This window comes from Halichondria panicea, chromosome 17 (genome assembly GCF_963675165.1).
Source record: "Halichondria panicea chromosome 17, odHalPani1.1, whole genome shotgun sequence".
Classification (NCBI taxonomy): Eukaryota; Metazoa; Porifera; class Demospongiae; order Suberitida; family Halichondriidae; genus Halichondria; species Halichondria panicea.
In genome coordinates this window covers 87,572-106,415 of record NC_087393.1, presented here as the reverse complement: position 1 = coordinate 106,415, position 18,844 = coordinate 87,572, and the positions used below count along the sequence as shown (strand labels likewise).

Sequence of the window (18,844 nt, the reverse complement as noted above, 5' to 3'; positions counted from 1 at the left end):
TATGCTCTGCGGGTGGGTGTGGACCTGTGGTAAAGGCAAAGCTATGTTTCATCAGAGCTCAAGACAGTGTGAGAGGTTGTTGAGACGTCTCTACTCGTCCTCAGGGTCCCCCCTGAGAGTGTGTGTCGTGGGTAGTGGGCCGGCTGGGTTCTATACTGCTCACCAGCTGCTCAAGGTAAGGACTAGTCTATCAGTATTAACTCACTGTCTCCAACCATTGCCCTCCCCTAGAAACATCCCAACACTTGTGTAGATATTTTAGAGCGTCTTCCTGTCCCATTTGGACTGGTTCGATTTGGAGTAGCCCCTGATCACCCGGAAGTGAAGGTAGGGACTTGTGTACCTGTGTGTACATGTGTACTGTGAGTCTGCCTCTGTGTGTACTGTAACTCTGCCTCTGTGTGTACTGTGACTCTGCCTCTGTGTGTACTGTGACTCTGTCTCTGTGTGTGTGCAGAATTGTATCAACCAGTTCACTAGCTTGGCACAGTCTGGCAAGTGTCGTTTCCTTGGTAATGTGCGTGTGGGGGAGGACGTGAGTGTGACCACTCTGAGGTCACTCTATCATGCTGTCGTACTGGTGAGCGTATAATAATAACAAACAAATCTCTCATAATTATATCCACAGGCGTATGGTGCTGAGGGAGATAGAGAGCTAGGTATCCCAGGAGAGGTGAGGGGCTCCTATAGATAGAGAGCTAGGTATCCCAGGAGAGGTGAGGGGCTCCTATAGATAGAGAGCTAGGTATCCCAGGAGAGGTGAGGGGCTCCTATAGATAGAGAGCTAGGTATCCCAGGAGAGGTGAGGGGCTCCTATAGATAGAGAGCTAGGTATCCCAGGAGAGGTGAGGGGCTCCTATAGATAGAGAGCTAGGTATCCCAGGAGAGGTGAGGGGCTCCTATAGATAGAGAGCTAGGTATCCCAGGAGAGGTGAGGGGCTCCTATAGATAGAGAGCTAGGTATCCCAGGAGAGGTGAGGGGCTCCTATAGATAGAGAGCTAGGTATCCCAGGAGAGGTGAGGGGCTCCTATATTGTCTAGTGTGCTTATATCCCCCTCCTCCTGCAGGACCTCCCTGGAGTGCACTCTGCTAGGGCCTTTGTGGGCTGGTACAATGGACTCCCCTCCTGTAGACACGTGAGTAGTGGTAGTGGATCATTCTCTCCCACTTGGTGTACAGTACATTAATATCCCTCATGCTGTGTAGTTGTCCCCTGATCTATCTGGAGACACAGCCATTGTGTGTGGCCATGGTAACGTGGCTCTAGACGTGGCACGAATGCTACTCACTCCAGTTGACATTCTCAAGGTTTGTCTGTCTGTCGATACGATATAAATTGATGGCATGCTATAAAATAATGCTTATCTTTTTATTTCAGAGTACTGATATTTGTGAGCATGCACTGGATGCATTGGCTGAGAGCAAGATTAGACGCGTCCATCTGATTGGTCGGAGGGGACCACTACAAGTAGCCTTCACTATCAAGGAACTACGAGAGATGACCAGACTACCAAATTGTCAAACCACCTTTGACCCTAGAGACTTTGACCCCATCAGAGACCAAATACAAGGTACAAGGTACATCTCCTATAGTACTAACACCATCGCAACCTCTGCAGATTTACCTCGACCAAGGAAACGATTGACAGAGCTAATGATGAAAACTGCTGAGTAAGCACTTCACTCTGTGCGTGTGTGTAGTGTAACATGTTCCACAGGGAAGGGAGCGTGGCACACGGTGATAGGGGCGTATCCCATAGTGATGATGGGAGGGAATGGAGACTGCATTTCCTGAAGAGTCCGGTAGAGGTGATGGATAGTGGGTGTGGCATAGTGGGCGGAGTCAGGGTGGAGCTTAATATATTAGAGGTGAGAATATAGTTGTAATATGTAATGCAATCGCTGTTACCAGGGCAACGGGGATAGTACCAGAGCAGTGGCCACTGGCAACTATGAAGAAGTAGAATGTAATTTGGTGAGTATTAACTATTACTAGTAGCTAGCTACTATCATTACCACCTGACTGTAGGTACTGCGGAGTATTGGGTACAAGGCCTTGCCCCTCGAGGGTGGTGTACCAGTGGACCCCAGTACAGGGTACATACCCAATCACAGAGGAAGGGTGGACAATGGTGGGTGTGTGACAAGTGTTCCCAACTATCAGCTTGTTCTACTGTGCAGGTTTGTATTGCAGTGGTTGGGTCAAGACAGGTCCAGTAGGTGTCATAGTAACCACCATGGAGAATGCCTTTGAGACAGCTGCTACTATACTGGAGGACTATGAGAATGGTGAGCCTGCATGTGTGCACATTGCTAGAATGGTGAGCCTGTGTGTGTGCACATTGCTAGAATGGTGAGCCTGCATGTGTGCACATTGCTAGAATGGTGAGCCTGCATGTGTGCACATTGCTAGAATGGTGAGCCTGCATGTGTGCACATTGCTAGAATGGTGAGCCTGCATGTGTGCACATTGCTAGAATGGTGAGCCTGCGTGTGTGCACATTGCTAGAATGGTGAGCCTGTGTGTGTGCACATTGCTAGAATTGTGCACATTGCTAGAATGGTGAGCCTGCGTGTGTGCACATTGCTAGAATGGTGAGCCTGCATGTGTGCACATTGCTAGAATGGTGAGCCTGCATGTGTGCACATTGCTAGAATGGTGAGCCTGCGTGTGTGCACATTGCTAGAATGGTGAGCCTATGTGTGTGCACATTGCTAGAATGGTGAGCCTGTGTGTGTGCACATTGCTAGAATGGTGAGCCTGCATGTGTGCACATTGCTAGAATGGTGAGCCTGTGTGTGTGCACATTGCTTCCCTTGTCTAAAGCCGTTCCTTCCTTATCAGGTATGCTACAAGTGACGGAGGACACAGATCTCACTGGCAAACTGAGAGGTGAGTTATCATAGTCCTCCAGGTCAAACAATGCATCGCCACAATTGCCCTACCCCCCCCCACTTGTACCATCCCCTGTACCCCCCCTGTAGATGTATGCCCCCCAGTGTTGTTCTCAGACTGGGAAAGGATTGATGAGCGAGAGAGGAGAGATGGAGACAGAGTTGGTAAACCCAGGGAGAAGATCACCTCACTACAAACTATGTTGGACATTGCTCATACCTAGTACCATGCACTGCACTGTCAGTACACGCAATTAACTTTATATTATTATTGATCAAGCACTGTTTTTATAATATGTAAACCGTCCTCGGATCGAGGGTTACTGCCATAAATTTGAACAATCAACAATGCGAGTAACAATAATTATTCATTGTTGGGTGTTAATTGTCCTTGGTGTTTAAAGTCAGTCCAGGAAATACACAATTCAACATCTTCTGTACTAGTCTCGTGTGCAGTTCCAGTGATCTCTGACACAGTCTCCTCCGTTGCAGGACCATGCTCTGCACTCTGCACTCTGTACTTGTCAGCACTTCCAATAACTGCTGAGCACGATAATCAATGTAAGCAATCGCACTCAGCTCCTTCTTGGCAAGTTCAAAGTTTGAACCATCAATGAAATTTGCCGAGATGGCTAAAGATTTCTCCAAGTTCTCCACGCGATGTGGACAGCCAGCTGGTACGTACAAGACCTCCCCCGGCTCTAGTGTGCAGTGGCGTGGGCGTGTGAGGGAGAGGTGTGGATGTAGGGTCAGGTCCGGGGCCGAGAGCTGGGCCTCGAATATAGCATCTGTTGAGTGGGCGTATACTGGGTAGAGTAGCGGAGTGTCTTCAGGAGGAAAGAATATCCATCTACATGGGGGGAAATATGTTTATCCATCTACACACACACACACACACACACACACACACACACACACACATGGGGAAGTATGCATACAAGCAACACACAGTAATGGAAGATAGTGAGCTCTAGGGTTGTGCTATACACAAAATGTGAAATCCTGAACTAAACCTGTTATACCTTTTCCTTCCCTGGAATAGTGCCATCCAGAAGTTAGAACCAAATGTGTCTACATGTAGCTCACTGACCACTTGAGGAGGTGCAATGAAGAGACTGGGCCAACTGTCGTTGTACAAGCTGCCCTCAGGCGTACGCTGGAGGAAGTCAGTAGCAAAATACTTAGGTATGCTCAGCTCTGTTAATAGCTCCGGGCAGTAGATGGGTAGGCTCCAGTCAAACAGGTAGCGGTTCTCTACAGGCCAGGGGTAGTGAGTATCATATAATGCTTCGTATGTACACAGGATTTCAGGTTGCAGGCTAAAAGCTGGAGCAGATTAGCACACACAGTGTGTTCTAGATTTCCCAGTGAGGCACTGTACAGCATTATCAACCAACTAGTATGCACATGCAGAGAGGCTAGTATGCACATGCAGAGAGGCTGTTACCTTTCCCATTGTCCAGAGAGTGTATGAAGTGTCTGAGGGAGCACAAACCAACGGACTCCAGTCTGGCCCACTCCACACTGCCCTCCACCATACGCTTCACTGGAACAACCATATCACCAAGTTTCTGGGGGATTGGATTGATATGACTATAGTAACACACAGATAACGATGCCAACGGTCTCAGATGGTTCAGCTACAATGGTTCAGTTGATGCCAGAGATTATAGACTGCCTACCTGTTCCATGTAGGCTAGTGTCCATGGTGTCGTGGTCATGTGATCCACGAGGCCAGTGATGATCAATGGAGTGTGAGTGAGGGCATAGCAACGGTAGAACTCCTCCACACTTAGCCCACTGGCACACCTTCGCTCAACCTGATAGTGGGTAGCAGCTAATGACAAATTATGGCCCCAACAAACTTTTGAAATGAAACGTACACAAGTCTTTTTCTAGAAAATTATAACATTTTTTTGACATTGGATCAACGGTACAGAAGTAATGGCTGTTAAAAGATGTTCAATTACCGGCCCCCCCTCCCCCCCTCCCCCCCTCGTTTAATCTCAGAATAGTACGATATTTGAATGGATTCTTTCAGCTGCCATAACTTGAGTATTGTTGATCCAATTTAAACAATTTTTTGATTTTCTGAAAGCTTAGAAAGAGACCTTTCGAATGGTGTCATCAAAGTTTTTATTTGAGCGATAAAAGTATTTGCCAATTTGGCGATACCATGGATAATAGCCCATGGTCCAAGGCCGGAAAATGACAAATTAGGGCCCCAACAAACTTTGGGATTGAAACACATCATTTGAAAGGTTTTTTTCTAAGCTTTCAGAAAATCATAACATGTTGGACATTGGATCAACGATAATCAAGTTAAAACGATAATCAAGTTAAGACTGTTGAAAGATGTTTAACAGTTTGAGTCAATAAATTTAATTATGTTATAGTACCTCGACAGGTGTAGGCATTGTGAGGATTCCCTTGAGCTTTAGTTCCCCCTCCAGACCACACCTCCTCTCTTCAGCGTCCCTCTGTCTCACCAGCTGTTCCAAAAGCCACCTCACTTCCTCATCACCAGGGGGCTGGTCCAGGAACTCCATGGCTCCGTCAGAATGAGGTTCTGGGGCTAAGTATCTGTACCCTGGGCCTAAGCCTAACCTGTGGCGACACGGCTGAACCTGTAGGGCCTGGTTAGCATGATACAGTGCCGGGGCTGTGTGCTCCAGGCCTGGGCCTAACTTGTGGTAACAGGCAGCAATGTTGTGATGGACAATCCACTCTTGTGAGGTGTTGCAAAGCTCTATGCGCTTGGCTTTGAGAAATGAGATTCTTTGAGCGAGAAAAGCTTGTCCTTCAGGCAACCTACAGAAGATTATTATTACAACCTTATAGAAGACAAGCTTACTGTGCAATGTGGTGGATAAGTGTCCTGGGGTAGCAGGTGGAGGTGGAGGGGAGAGTTAGTGAGGGCTTGTCTTTGATCCTCTTCCACCATTGAGCGAGTAGGACGGTAGGCCAGAGGGTGTGGTCAGTGGATAGGGCACAAGTGTCACTCTTCAGCTTCTTCACATCAGCTACTGCATAGCAACAAACACACACACACACGCACACACTTCACATGCACACGCACACACACATGCACATACACATACCTCACACACACGTGCACATACCTCACACACACGTGCACATACCTCACACCTCACACACATGCACACACTCGTCCATACTCAATACACATTCCAGTGTACAGTATTAACCGTCTTCATCTGAAGAATGGTACTGCCTCTTCAGCGACGACTGCCCCTCTCTCCCAGCAAGCGTGTCATGATCAGAGGGGGAGGGCAGTGCAGTCCCCTCTACTGGCCGTGGTGGAGGTGGCCACTCTGTCAGGTACTCTATATCAACACTCATCATGGACTAGCTGGCAGTGGTCCTCGAGTTATTAGCTCAATATACTGATAATAATCATAACAAGATAGATCTAGTGGGCGTATATAAACATCAACAATCTACATCAGCTTACACTAATCAAAGCTACTACTGTACAGCTATTGATAAACGCAGCAACTGTACTAATGAGTTTCAGTTTCAGGGCTCGATCTATATGGTGCAGTAGCGAGTGCAGTGACTATAATAATTATAGGCACAGCACACAGTTGCAGGGCTGAAGTCATTGATATGTGGAACGATGTAGAGGAAGTAGACTAGTACTCCAGCAACTCCTGCCAGGACTAGGAGGACAAAGTAGACCATGGCCACAATGTTGCAGCACAGGGCAGCCATACCACAAGACCTGGCACCCTCATAGTCACCGGCACTGTTGTTGTCTTGGGCCTGAGAAGGGATGGGTGGGAGTATTGATTGAGGTATGCAAGATTGTAGCTATGGGCTATAGAACTTATAGTAAACTAACTTCCCACTGTTAGCTGTCATGCAACCAGTGTATATAAGGTTGCTAATCAGCGGTCACTGTGCAGCAATGAAGGCATGAGGAGTATACTATGTCACTAGTACTAATAGGTGTTTACATCACTGGAAACAGGAGCACATAGCTACATCACTCAGTGCTAATAAGTTGACTCACAACACAAGCACAGATGAGAGCTGGTATTATGAAGAGGATGATACCAGGGACATTGGCATGGAGACAGCAGAGTACCATCATGACAGCAGTCAACCAGATATAGGAGGAGGCACGGGGGGCCATCACGTGCACCACTGACTGAGGGGCACTGGGCTGGTTGCCTACCACCACCACATTCTGTGTAGTAGTACATAATTATGACAACACATGTCATTAGAGAATACATGATACTGCTATTGTAAACACAGGAGGTGAAAATATCACTATATAAATGTAAGGACCATATTGGATCTGTGTGTGCAGTCAGTACACTAGTAGTTACTACAATAGTCTGTCCACATTAGACACACTTGGCAGTGAGGCAGCCAACTACATTCATACCCACCAAGGGTTTTCTACTAATCTCCCAAATCTACAGAACTATGATTATTATTACAACATTCTAGGAACTACCTCATGGCTGGCTACAGGTACACCTTGGGCCCAGGCTACTAGATCTAGAGTAGCAACGCATTGAAGTGATTGGTACTTCCAATATCGACTAGGGTGACGCATCTGCTAGTGTAACGGATATAACGATATCTCACGTTATTGCTGGTCTGCTGCTGGAAGACTGGGGGGGCCGGAGCATAGCTGGAAGGGGGGTAACTGGAGGGGGCGCTATAACCTGAGGGGGGGCGATAATCTCTCTGGGGGACATTTGTGTATCCGTCTTTCCTACCAGAGTAGGCAGGGGGCTGCGAGTAGCCCTCCTCCTCTGGGGGGAAATCTTTCATGTGCACGTCCACTGGAATGAAATAAAAGGGAAACAATTTATTTACTGAACAGTCACATTCATAAGAGACAGGAGATAGTAGATTGTTACTGTAACAACATCGCTAATAGGCACACATGTTATAGACTCACTACTATCCACGTTGACAGAGACAAGTGAAAGAGATGTAGCAGAGACAAATCCAGATAAGGTAGCTAGCTGCAATGGGCATGCGCGAAACTAACCACATCCCAAATGCTCCTGCATTTATTGTAATGATATTCATTACCTATACTAACTATGGCTTCACCTCCTAAGCTCCTGGCAGGCCCCTCATGCATTTCACTGTGACTCACTAGACCTGTACTCAAGATACTGCACTCACAATACAGCAGTAATGATGAATGAGTTTCCTTTTCTGCTAGAAATTAATCGCCTCGATCTTTGCGCTCTAGATCTATATTAATTAATATGACCACATACAATCATATAAATCATAGTTAGTATGCACATAAAACAGACATGGACACAGACTACAGACTCCCAGCCACAATCACAAGAACAACTACAACAATGAGCAGTAGGATTAGTCCAAGCTCAAGTGTCTTTGCAATACAGTTGTACTGCACACGATGAGATACTTTCCGTGCAGCTTTCCGGTACTCCTATATAATGGGGAAATGTATGCATGCTTATAATGATGACATGTTGGGTACATACTCTTATTGCTTACCTCATCTTTAATACTAATTGATGCTTGCACTGCTGGCTGGTAATGCTGAGGAGTGACCTCAAGCGATAGACCCTCTCCTATCCTGGGAGGGGTGGGCCGAGGGGATTGGCCCTCTCCTTTCCTGGGAGAATGATGAGGGGATGAACCTCCGACTCTCCTGGGGGGAGGCTTGGGGGGTGGGCCTACAGGCCCTGCACTGTACTGAGCACTGCGACCTGATAAATAACTCAGTTACATTAGCTTCAACCATTGATCCACATTAGTCCAATTAACTAACACACTGCACACAATGCCTCAATATAATATAATAAACATTAGACTGATGAGTAGTTTATAGTTTATGGCCATGTCACCTATAGCAAGGCTACTCTAGCTTGTCTGCTATAATAATATATGTACCTTGCATTCAGAGAGCTAGCTTAGTACCGGCTTGGCTAGTGGCTTCTGGAGTACTAGTAGTATTGATTGTGTACAGTCAGTTGCAACATAGCAGCAGCCCCACCCATCTTTTTTACCCCGTAAAATCTCCAATAAGTGTACCGTAAAATCTCGAATAATTACTACAATAAAATACTTTTACCACATTTTATCAGAAATCTTCAACAATCATTATTCACAAAATAATTAATGATATACGACAATCATGACAATCACGAGTATTCCTCAAACCAATAAAATAACGACAAAGTTCACTCGCTACCTAAACTCTGGTTTCAGAGACCACAATCCATCGCCTAGGTGTCTTGAAAAGTCACATATTTCACGGAGTAGAGATCGGAATAAAGCAGTGTCTCCTTGGGGCAAGCGAGATGAAAACTGGGCCAGAATCTCTGCAGTGGAGGCTTGTCCATCAACCTTGCATTGCGTGGCTATGAAGTCCCTCATTTCCTGGAGTAGGTCGCTATGTTGGCCACCATGGAGACCAGACGCTTGCACCTCTCTGTTGACATCACTCCTGTTATCTGTGATGGCAGTGTTGGCATTTCTTGATCTCATTTTAGCCAAGAGCAGACTAGATGAGGTTTGAAGTGATCCCTTTAGTGATGGCTGACTCACGGATGTACCAGCTTCCTCACCATCAAAGTGTGTCTGTATGAATGGAGAGAGAGAGCTGATTGATTGATACTGGGATTCTTAATACCTTCTTAGCTTGAGTACCCACGGCTCCAGAACCATCCCCGAACCTGCGCCAACCACAAGCACACATGAGTAGACATGCTGAATGTAAACAGGTGAATATGTAAACAAGTGGAATAGGTAAAAACAATTGTTTAAATGTAATTAGCAAGAGGATTTCAAGTTGGTTGATTGCCAGTGAAGTGCAGCCAACCATGAACACCTCACTCACACACACACTGTATACTAATGCAATTAGTGGTGCCGACTGATGGTTGGCTAGTAATGGCTACTCCAGCTTTGTGGTGATGGTTGGCTACTCCTGCTTTGGTTACAACCAGCAATATCAACAATACACAGTTGAATGGGAACGCTATATCTATAGTGGACAAGTGCTGAGGCAGCAAACCTGAGTCCCGGGGCACCAGCTACTCCAGAGCTGCCTGTCCAGGTGGGCCTGCCCCATCTTATACTGTTGTGACATTGCCGACGTGATGCCTTCATTGCCTTGACTGCACTCTTGGCAACCTTACTAGCCTCAGCCTCCACTAGCATATAGTCAGGATCAGCACTGTTCATGATGACATCATGCTGCATGGCACTGTGCACTCCTGCAGTGAACCAGTAGAGCACATTAAGTTGAAGCACAGCAATTTATGGTACATTTTAGCTAATTGTACAACACAAATGGTACATTTAGAACAATCAGTGTACGTACATTGAGCAGCTTGACTATTGGTACAGGTCATTTGCTAGTGGATTGACCATGCATGCAATGGAATGTGTCTATACCTGGCACTCACCTGTCTTCTTGAATAGTTTCTTGAGTATAAAGTCGTCCTGCTTCTGATTGCTCCCCTCATCGCCACTACCTGGCTGGTACACACACGTGTGCTCCAGCCCCTCCACCTCACACCCATCAACCACACCCCTCCGACTCTTGTGCTTTCTCTTCTTTCTTTTTACAACCACAACGTCATCATCTGGTGCTGTCAGAACATGTGGCTCATCCACCGCTACAGACCCACCATCCAATCCACTACCACTTATGTCCATAACCTCACCAGTAGACACTCCACTAGCAGTCTGTAATATAGCTGGTGAGGTAGTCAAATCTTTAGCCGAACAACTTGAGCGTTTTCTCGAAACTGAAGTTTTCCTTTTTTTCACTTTTTTACTGCTCTTCCTTTCACTTCGTTTCCTAGACTTCTTAGGAGTGACCTCTGACCCCGTGCCAGCAAATAGGGCGCTGGTTTCTGTAGTACCGTCCTTGGCAGTCGAGTCAAGCGTGAAGAGATCGTAGATATCGTTAGTTTTGAAGAATCTTCGCTGGCGAGGATCTTTGAGCACTCGATTCGTTAGAAACTGTTTGAAGATTTGTCTGAAAGGAATAGATAGTTATAATCAATGACCCACACACACACACACACACACACACACACACACACACACACACCCACGCCCACACACTAGTACTAGTACTACCTGTGATAGATCTTCTCCTCGATGGTGCCAGAGGTGAGGAGACGATAGACAGTCACATGACGTGTTTGTCCAATACGCCACGCCCTCTCCCTGGCCTGGGTATCAGTGGATGGGTTCCAGTCTGGATCATACAGGATCACTCTGTTAGCCCCCGTCAGATTAACCCCCAGACCACCCACTCGTGTCGTCAGCAGGAACACGAATATTGATGAATCCTATATCATTATTGGAAAGGTATTTCTGAGAGCAATAACCCATGGTCCAAGGCCAAAAAATGACAAATTAGGGCTCCGACAAAATTTTGGATTGCAACACATCATTTCTTTCTAAGCTTTCAGAAAATCTTGACATTGGATCAACGATACTCAAGTTAAGGCTGTTGAAAGATGTTCAATGATTTGGCGATTCTTTTGGCTGCCATAACTTGAATTCTGTGGATCCAACGTCAAATTTTTAGGATTTTCTGAAAGCTTAGAAAATAATACTTCAAATAGTGTCATCAAAAATTAAATTTGAGAGTTAAAAGTATTTGCCAATTTGGCGATACCATGAATAAATAGCCCCATGGTCCAAGGCCGAAAAATGACAAATTAGGGCCCCGACAAAATTTTGTATTGCAACACATCATTTAAAAGGTCTCTTTCTAAGCTTTCAGAAAATCACAAAAAATTTTTGACATTGGATCAACGATACTCAAGTTAAGGCTGTTGAAAGATGTTCAACGATTTGGCGATTCTTTTGGCTGCCATAACTTGAATTCCGTGGATCCAACGTCAAGATTTTCTGAAAGCTTAGAAAATAATACTTCAAATAGTGTCATCAAAAATCAAATTTGAGAGTTAAAAGTATTTGCCAATTTGGCGATACCATGGATTATAGACCATGGTCCAAGGCCGCAAAATGACAAATTAGGGCCCCGACAAAATTTTGGATTGCAACACATCATTTAAAAGGTCTCTTTCTAAGCTTTCAGAAATGTTTACATTGGATCAACGATACTCAAGTTAAGGCTGTTGAAAGATGTTTAAACAAATAAGAAACGTGGCATTGTTTGTGTATGACTAGATAGTGCTATAGTGTACCTGGTTAAACCTGTTGACAAGTGGCTGCCTTGCTGCGACTGGTGTTCCCCCATCCATCCTCACGTGTGTGTAGCCCTCCGTACACACAAAACTCTCCAATATGTCCAACATGAGCTTAGACTGCGAGAAGAGGAGCACTCTGTGTCCCTGGCCCTGCCACAGACGCAGCAGAGAGTGAATCACTATCATCTTGCCAGAGCGTTTGTAGTAGCCATACACATCCTCTCCACTCTTGGAGGGGGCGGGCAGCAGCTCTGTGGGGGTGTGAGGGTGTGTGTGTGTGTGTGTGTGGGTTGGGGTCCATATTTGGGAAATGTTTACTTTTGATGTTGGCTTTGGGGGTGTCTGCAATTTGAGATGCTTTTTTTTTCTTTTTGTTGCCACCACTGAGAGTCACCTGCTCGCTGTAGTCATTGGTAACCAGGTCAGGATGATTGCATAGCTTACGCAGTGTCGTCAGAGCAGAGAACACCTGTACAGTAATATTAGAACACATGTGCAGTTGTAGCATGGTTACCATGGTTAACATTATCAATTACATACACGTACAACATAAACCACACCCACTTTACCTGTTTCCTCCCGGACAGTGCTCTCTCGACCTCTGACCCCTTGAGGTAGTCACTGTACACCTCGTGTTGATAGTCTGTCAGGTGACAGAATAACACTTGTTCATTCTTATCAGGTAGTTGTATCTTGACGTCCGCCTTCATCCTCCGCAAGAGATAAGGATTAATAGTGTCTCTCAGAACACAAGCACATCTGTGGAGTTACAGAAACTCTAGTTACAGAGTGAGTCTCAATATAGTGATTGTACGCACCTGTATGCAGTCTGTACCTGTACCTCAGTGGCATTGACATAGCCTCCCATGATGATGGGCACTGAGAACTGCTCCAGGAACACTGGCAGAGTGCCCAACTTGCCAGGGAACACGAAATCAAACAAAGACCACAACTCTCGAAGGTTGTTTTGCATTGGTGACCCAGAGAGGATGATGCGATGAGGGGTGGGAAACTAGAGGGGGGGGCACAATAATGGCTAGAGTGGGGGGGCACAATAATGGCTAGAGTGGGGGGGGCACAATAATGGCTAGAGTGGGGGGGGGCACAATAATGGATAGAGTGGGGGGGCATAATAATGGATAGAGTGGGGGGGCATAATAATGGATAGAGTGGGGGGGCACAATAATGGATAGAGTGGGGGGGCACAATAATGGATAGAGTGGGGGGCACAATAATGGATAGAGTGGGGGGGCACAATAATGGCTAGAGTGGGGGGGGCACAATAATGGATAGAGTGGGGGGGCATAATAATGGATAGAGTGGGGGGGGCACAATAATGGATAGAGTGGGGGGGCACAATAATGGATAGAGTGGGGGGCACAATAATGGATAGAGTGGGGGGGGCATAATAATGGATAGAGTGGGGGGGCACAATAATGGCTGATACATAGTTGAACAGGCGTCATGATCACCTGTTTGCAGGCGAGGGTTATTTCAGCGTCAGGATTGCGTATCTTGTGTCCCTCGTCCAATACAAGGTAGTCCCACTTGTGTTTGAGGAGGAGGTCTTGATATATCCTGATACCAGCGTACGTGGTTACCAGGACTCCGCACTCTGAGGGCAAAGGTCATTAGGGGGTGCGGTGAAAGGGAAGGGGAAGTCCCCATTTATTGTACATGTATCACCAACCATATTTAATTAGTGATGTAAAATAATTAATATCAATACATCAATTTATCAATCCAACATTCATCAATTTTTCACAGCATTTCAGCTACACTACACAGCTACACTACACAGCCACACTACACAGCTACACTATACAGCTACACTATTATATACACTATAATATATAGCGCACTACAGATTGAGTCTTTTGTTTAAAGCCAGAATGTTTATTAGGCAGCGTCTTTGTAGATTGCCACCTCAATCATGTTGATGGTGTAGGTCTCAGTCGTTTTATTGCGGTAGAGGACCAACTGGAGGCCATTCTTCAGGTCAAGCTTGTTGGGATAGATGTAGGATAGAGAGGTCCCCCCGGCACAAGCAGAGGAGCACAGGCCCCAGGCTGGTGATCCTAACGTGCCAGCAGAAGGATTCGGCTTGATCTTGATATTGAACATCTGAGGCCAGCGCAACCAGGATTCCCTTTTAAAGTTGTCCTCTGTCTCATTGGATTGTATGATGACAGGACTCACAACTGTTTTCCCAAACCCACCATATATGGCCATATAGGGGCCCAGCCCTGCCTTCTTGTACTCACTGGGATCTCTCAATTGAATGCCCATCACATTTTGATTATCCGTGACACAGACTGCCATGGGATCATAGTAGTTTGCCTTGGGTCCTTCAGCTGCAACGTTGATGCACACAGTGATATCCTCTGGTACCACTGCGTTTCCTTTAAACTTGTCAAATATTGGTACATGAAGAATAGCTTCGAAAGGTGCTGCATCAGTTCCGATCTTGAGCTCTGTGTCATTAGAGCCGGTAGTGCTAACTCCAGTGGTGGTCGTCTTGAGGAAGTCGGGTGTCATGCACTTGTAGTACAGTAGTCCTCCGAGGTTGGCCATGGTTTGCAGAGAGAGGGGTGGTTGTAGTAGCAGAAGAGATGGTTGAATAGCAACTGCCCCTCAGTGCTGGCTTAAATACTCCACCAGGGCATGACCTACATATTCCTCCAAGCTACTAATGATTCTCCTTAAAGAAGCTCCTCCACTGAGCTACTAATGATTCTCCTTAAAGAAGCCGATACAGAAATACTAGACTAACAAAACAAATTATGAGCTGTACCCAAAATTGATAATGAGGTCACAGTTCTCAGGAACTACTGCCCTTTGCAGCTCACTCGGAAGTTTGGGGCAAATAGTAAGCAGAAAACCACTTGAGATAAGTGTAACAGTTTACATAAGTAAACCACAATACTATAGAGCAAGGGACAAAGCTTAAATTTGGAACAGAAGATTCTGTAGACCAGATCTTTATGTGGATATATAGATCTATAGCTATACCTGCAGTATTAAACTACTAGTTGGGTAACCAGGAAAAACTTAGTTATTAAGAGGTGTTAAGTGGCAGACTATGTGGCAGAGAATTGGAGACTGGTTCAGCAGCAGGCTGTTTCTCAGTCAACAAAAAATAGCTAGACGAACAGGCAGTTATGTCGTAATCTCAAGCTACTCCTACAGCCCAAACTTAGTACTTATAGATACAGATTTGGCCAAGTTGTGGTTTAGCTGTAAACTGTTTCAAGTGGTTTTTTGCATTTTACAGTAATACTATTTGCTAAAACTTCACGTGAGCTGACATGAGCTACAACAAATAGCGTGAAAAAACTACAACAACAAAACATAAAGATCTGCCTTGCTCTGTAGTATTGTGGTTTACTTGTGTAAGCTGTTACACTTATCTCAAGTGGTTTTTTGCAATTTACTATTTGCCCCAAACTTCCAAGTGGGCTGCAAAGGGCAGTAGGAAGTTTAGGGAAAATAGTAAACTGCAAAAAACCACTTGAGATAAGTGTAACAGTTTACATAAGTAAACCACAATACTACAGAGCCCTTAAGGGACCAAGTTTAAATTTTGGAATAGACCAGATCTTTATGTTTTGTTGTTGTAGTTTTTCATGCTATTTGTTGTAGCTCATGTCAGCTCACGTGAAGTTTTGGCAAATAGTATTACTGTAAAATGCAAAAAACCACTTGAAACAGTTTACAGCTAAACCACAACTTGGCCAAATCTGTATCTATAAGTACTAAGTTTGGGCTGTAGGAGTAGCTTGAGATTACGACATAACTGCCTGTTCGTCTAGCTATTTTTTGTTGACTGAGAAACAGCCTGCTGCTGAACCAGTCTCCAATTCTCTGCCACAATGACATAGTACGCCACTTAACTCCTCTTTAGTTTTTCATGGTTACCCAACTAGTAGTTTATGCTGAAAACTGTACTAAGGTATGTACTATTCCAAACTTTGTCCCTTGTTCTATAGTATTGTGGTTTACTTATGTAAACTGTTACACTTATCTCAAGTGGTTTTTTTGCAATTTACTATTTGCTCCAAACTTCTAAGTGAGCTGCAAAGGGCAGTAGCACCTAAATAAGACCACCAAATAAACCTGGATGTGTCAACTGAAGCACTATAATTATGTGATTGAAGAGGCGCCTTTGCACTAGCCAACCATGCCCCAAACCATCTGTCTATTTCATTTAGTATCTTCAATATACACAGGAAGTTAGTGGGTATATGATGTGTACCACATTAGGGCCATCAATTTGATAGACTTGTAACACCTTTCACGATTCTCTCCACAAGAATGTGCCTGTCTCCAGAGAAGGTTCCTGTTTCATGGAGGACTGCCACACGGAATGGGGCCCACCAAGAATGGAACTCAGACACCCACTGATGCATCACAGTGGCAGGGCACACAACCAGACACGGCCCTAATCCAAGCTCCCTGCATCGGAATATGGGAGTATAATGAAACTCAATACAACAAACAATTTGGGAAGTTACTTTAGCTTCACTAAAAAGTAAAACTAAGAGATGCATTCTGTAGCTCTAGACAAGGCCTATCACATAACATGCTCAGATCAAATTAAGTTCTAAAGTTGGTTGGATGACGTATACATATCAGCGTGTACCTTGTGGTGTGACTCCGCAGGTTACTGACTTGCAGGCCAGTGAGGAAGGCTATCATTTCAATGGTCTTGCCCAGTCCCATCTCATCGCCCACTATCCCTCCAGCCTGCTGACAGTGCAACTCCCACAGCCACTTCACTCCAGTCTGTTGGTACCTGTACACACGTACACATGCATGACAGGGTCATCATTAGCTGGTACATGCACATGACAGGGTCATCATTAGCTGGTACATTACTGGTGCTTACCTGTACAGTCTCCTCCAGATAACAGCAGGTATTCTGAGGCCACCATTAAACACCATATCCTCCTCACAAGGCTCCACTCTACACACCTCACTGCAGTACAGGGAGTATTAGCCATGCAACATAACACAATGTAGCTACCTTATTCTCATCTTGTACAGCTGTTCATCACCGTCATCAAGATGCTTCCGTTGATCTGCTGAGTCAGTACAAGCCCTCTTGCCCCGCCCACTGCCACGCCCCTTCTTCCTCTTTGTACCGTCATCACCACTATCCATATCATCACTAGACAATGCTCTGAGGCGGCGCTTGCGTTTAGGCGGACCACCACCTAACTCATCATCAGTGTAGTACTCACTCTCAGCACTTTCTTCGGAGTCAAAATTTTCCAGTTCTTGGATTGTTGGCATCCATTCTTCCATATCCTCTCTGCTAAAGGGTGTGGCCTCATTTCCTGTCTGTGTGGGAACTGTGGAGGAGGTGTTCACCATATAAGAGCCTCCAGGGAGATCAGCAGGGATCGGTGTACTTGCTCCTGATGCTATGGACACACTTGAACTGCTTCTGGAATCAAGAGAGGGCGAAGGCTTGGCTTTGTTCTTACCATTACGGCTTTTGCCAGTGGCTTTCTTGGCAGTGTTTGCTGAGGGAGTTGATTGAGAGAAGAGGCCATCAAAGCTAGCAGTGCTGAGTTGAAGTGTGGGAGAGATGCGTTGTGGCTTCACTCCCCAAGTTGTTGTGTTGGATGATGATGGCCCTGTGAGGGAGTCAGGTGTGATTGCATCCAGTCTTGAGTTAGTGGTGGTTGATGGCTGAATAGTTGGTGAATTATCAATGGAGGAGATTGTTGATTGAGAAGGTTGTAATGATGATGATGTGAGAGTATCGAATGGCGTGATTTGTCCAGTTTCTATCAGTCTTTGTCTTTCAGAGGAGATGGCCTCTGTTGTTTGGCCGAGGGTACTAACCACATCGATAGAACTGAGAGGATCTTCTTTGCCTGACAGTTTCCTTAGGAAGGTCTGCTCTCTAGCTTGTAAGGATGATATCTGCTTTCTCTGTACACAGGGTGAGTGGTGGTAATCACAGAGGGTGAGCACACAGAGAGGGTGAGCAGTTACACATGTACTCCCACACATTAGTACAACTATTAAGGCATGTTTTGTCTTGCCTTTTGTATACCACACAAAACACAAAACTGATCTCATTACACTAGTCCCCCTTGTACCTTGACCTCCTGACTGGCCCGCAACTCCCTCAGCTTGAGCACAACATGAGAGAGGGGTTGAGACAAGAGTACCGCTATCCCCTTGGAGATGGTCTTCAACTCAGCTTGTACAGTCCTGTAGTAATGATATACTATGATACCTCAGGTTTATGCTTTAGCCCAACTTTACTAGTTAAATGGCATTGGGCACCTAAAATTAGTATAGTAAATACCTGAGTTCTGATTGGACGTTGTTGTACTGCTTAACGAGGAAAGCCTTTGCCTGGTCAGCGTTTCTCCTCTGTACCTCAGTGTCTATCTGCCTCAGTACAGCAGCCTCAAAGTCCTCTTGATTATACACACTGACACCGAGACCACTCAGGTCATCATCACCAGACACTGTGTGAGGGGGGGGGGGGCAGTTACACTGACTGGTGTAGTTAGTGTGTGTTGTGTACACATTATATCATAGTGTCAGGTGAAGTGTGTACCTGTAGGAATGAGATTAGAGTCAATCTTGACGCCATGGTCAACCTTCTCCTGGCCGGGGGTAGCCATTACTGTACTGTGCTGACAATTAATGGACTAAGCTGAGCTCCTGATGATGATGCATCAATGGTGGCAATGTAGCTGAGCCAGCAAGGGGG

At 45.6% G+C, this 18,844-nt stretch overlaps 4 protein-coding genes across 7 annotated transcripts; 1 reads left to right on the top strand and 3 right to left on the bottom strand.

Annotated features, from left to right (window-relative positions):
- The first annotated feature begins 1 nt into the window (after position 1).
- Positions 2 to 3,229, top strand: LOC135351450 (NADPH:adrenodoxin oxidoreductase, mitochondrial-like). Of its 2 annotated transcripts, none has more exons than XR_010399453.1 (14): positions 2 to 175; positions 232 to 327; positions 458 to 580; positions 629 to 673; positions 1,069 to 1,137; positions 1,208 to 1,309; positions 1,380 to 1,572; positions 1,621 to 1,672; positions 1,720 to 1,870; positions 1,914 to 1,976; positions 2,031 to 2,133; positions 2,196 to 2,290; positions 2,847 to 2,894; positions 2,987 to 3,179. XR_010399453.1 is itself a non-coding variant. In XM_064550446.1 (14 exons), exons 1-14 carry the CDS (start codon positions 2 to 4, stop codon positions 3,118 to 3,120), a joined length of 1,461 nt encoding a protein of 486 aa, XP_064406516.1. In that variant the 3' UTR covers positions 3,121 to 3,229. The 2 variants fall into 2 exon arrangements, 1 of the variants encoding a protein (XP_064406516.1); XM_064550446.1 differs by having other exon boundaries at positions 2,183 to 2,290; positions 2,987 to 3,229.
- On the bottom strand, positions 3,151 to 7,708 carry LOC135351390 (uncharacterized). Its single transcript, XM_064550375.1, has 10 exons — positions 7,654 to 7,708; positions 7,520 to 7,599; positions 6,933 to 7,109; positions 6,503 to 6,682; positions 5,751 to 5,959; positions 5,296 to 5,707; positions 4,579 to 4,716; positions 4,344 to 4,467; positions 3,919 to 4,150; positions 3,151 to 3,746 (listed from the first exon to the last, which is right to left on the bottom strand). Exons 1-10 carry the CDS (start codon positions 7,706 to 7,708, stop codon positions 3,278 to 3,280), a joined length of 2,076 nt encoding a protein of 691 aa, XP_064406445.1. The 3' UTR covers positions 3,151 to 3,277.
- LOC135351442 (DNA excision repair protein ERCC-6-like) lies at positions 6,300 to 18,837 on the bottom strand. Of its 3 annotated transcripts, XM_064550431.1 has the most exons (23): positions 18,689 to 18,837; positions 18,431 to 18,596; positions 18,219 to 18,333; positions 17,132 to 18,048; positions 16,994 to 17,083; positions 16,748 to 16,900; positions 16,397 to 16,560; positions 13,578 to 13,720; positions 12,924 to 13,117; positions 12,675 to 12,864; positions 12,424 to 12,574; positions 12,103 to 12,356; positions 11,021 to 11,235; positions 10,339 to 10,916; positions 9,945 to 10,146; positions 9,561 to 9,603; positions 8,819 to 9,508; positions 8,420 to 8,634; positions 7,997 to 8,351; positions 7,839 to 7,947; positions 7,520 to 7,719; positions 6,933 to 7,109; positions 6,300 to 6,682 (listed from the first exon to the last, which is right to left on the bottom strand). In XM_064550431.1, exons 1-17 carry the CDS (start codon positions 18,753 to 18,755, stop codon positions 9,116 to 9,118), a joined length of 4,035 nt encoding a protein of 1,344 aa, XP_064406501.1. In that variant the 5' UTR covers positions 18,756 to 18,837; the 3' UTR covers positions 6,300 to 6,682; positions 6,933 to 7,109; positions 7,520 to 7,719; positions 7,839 to 7,947; positions 7,997 to 8,351; positions 8,420 to 8,634; positions 8,819 to 9,115. The 3 variants fall into 3 exon arrangements, with proteins under 3 accessions (XP_064406501.1, XP_064406500.1, XP_064406502.1); XM_064550430.1 differs by having other exon boundaries at positions 7,839 to 8,351; XM_064550432.1 differs by lacking the exons at positions 6,300 to 6,682; positions 6,933 to 7,109; positions 7,520 to 7,719; ... (1 more) ...; positions 7,997 to 8,351; positions 8,420 to 8,634 and having other exon boundaries at positions 9,368 to 9,508; positions 9,561 to 9,637.
- On the bottom strand, positions 13,814 to 14,991 carry LOC135351474 (uncharacterized). The gene has a single exon (XM_064550472.1). It carries the CDS (start codon positions 14,677 to 14,679, stop codon positions 14,005 to 14,007), a length of 675 nt encoding a protein of 224 aa, XP_064406542.1. The 5' UTR covers positions 14,680 to 14,991; the 3' UTR covers positions 13,814 to 14,004.
- Positions 18,838 to 18,844: the final 7 nt, after the last annotated feature.

What these genes read in the sequence shown, in the direction of transcription:
- LOC135351450 (XM_064550446.1), top strand. Translation starts at nt 2, where the DNA reads ATGCTCTGCGGGTGGGTGTGGACCTGTGGTAAAGGCAAAGCTATGTTT. An exon ending in CTGCTCACCAGCTGCTCAAG is followed by an intron (nt 176 to 231) that starts GTAAGGACTAGT and finishes GCCCTCCCCTAG; the next exon opens with AAACATCCCAACACTTGTGT. An exon ending in CATCAGAGACCAAATACAAG is followed by an intron (nt 1,573 to 1,620) that starts GTACAAGGTACA and finishes CAACCTCTGCAG; the next exon opens with ATTTACCTCGACCAAGGAAA.
- LOC135351390 (XM_064550375.1), bottom strand. Translation starts at nt 7,708, where the DNA reads ATGAAAGATTTCCCCCCAGAGGAGGAGGGCTACTCGCAGCCCCCTGCC. An exon ending in CACTAGCCTACATGGAACAG is followed by an intron (nt 4,468 to 4,578) that starts GTAGGCAGTCTA and finishes CCAATCCCCCAG; the next exon opens with AAACTTGGTGATATGGTTGT. An exon ending in CTATTCCAGGGAAGGAAAAG is followed by an intron (nt 3,747 to 3,918) that starts GTATAACAGGTT and finishes CCCCCCATGTAG; the next exon opens with ATGGATATTCTTTCCTCCTG.
- LOC135351474 (XM_064550472.1), bottom strand. Translation starts at nt 14,679, where the DNA reads ATGGCCAACCTCGGAGGACTACTGTACTACAAGTGCATGACACCCGAC.
- LOC135351442 (XM_064550430.1), bottom strand. Translation starts at nt 18,755, where the DNA reads ATGGCTACCCCCGGCCAGGAGAAGGTTGACCATGGCGTCAAGATTGAC. An exon ending in GAAACTATTCAAGAAGACAG is followed by an intron (nt 10,147 to 10,338) that starts GTGAGTGCCAGG and finishes GGTTCACTGCAG; the next exon opens with GAGTGCACAGTGCCATGCAG. An exon ending in GCTGGTGCCCCGGGACTCAG is followed by an intron (nt 9,604 to 9,944) that starts GTTTGCTGCCTC and finishes TGGTTGGCGCAG; the next exon opens with GTTCGGGGATGGTTCTGGAG.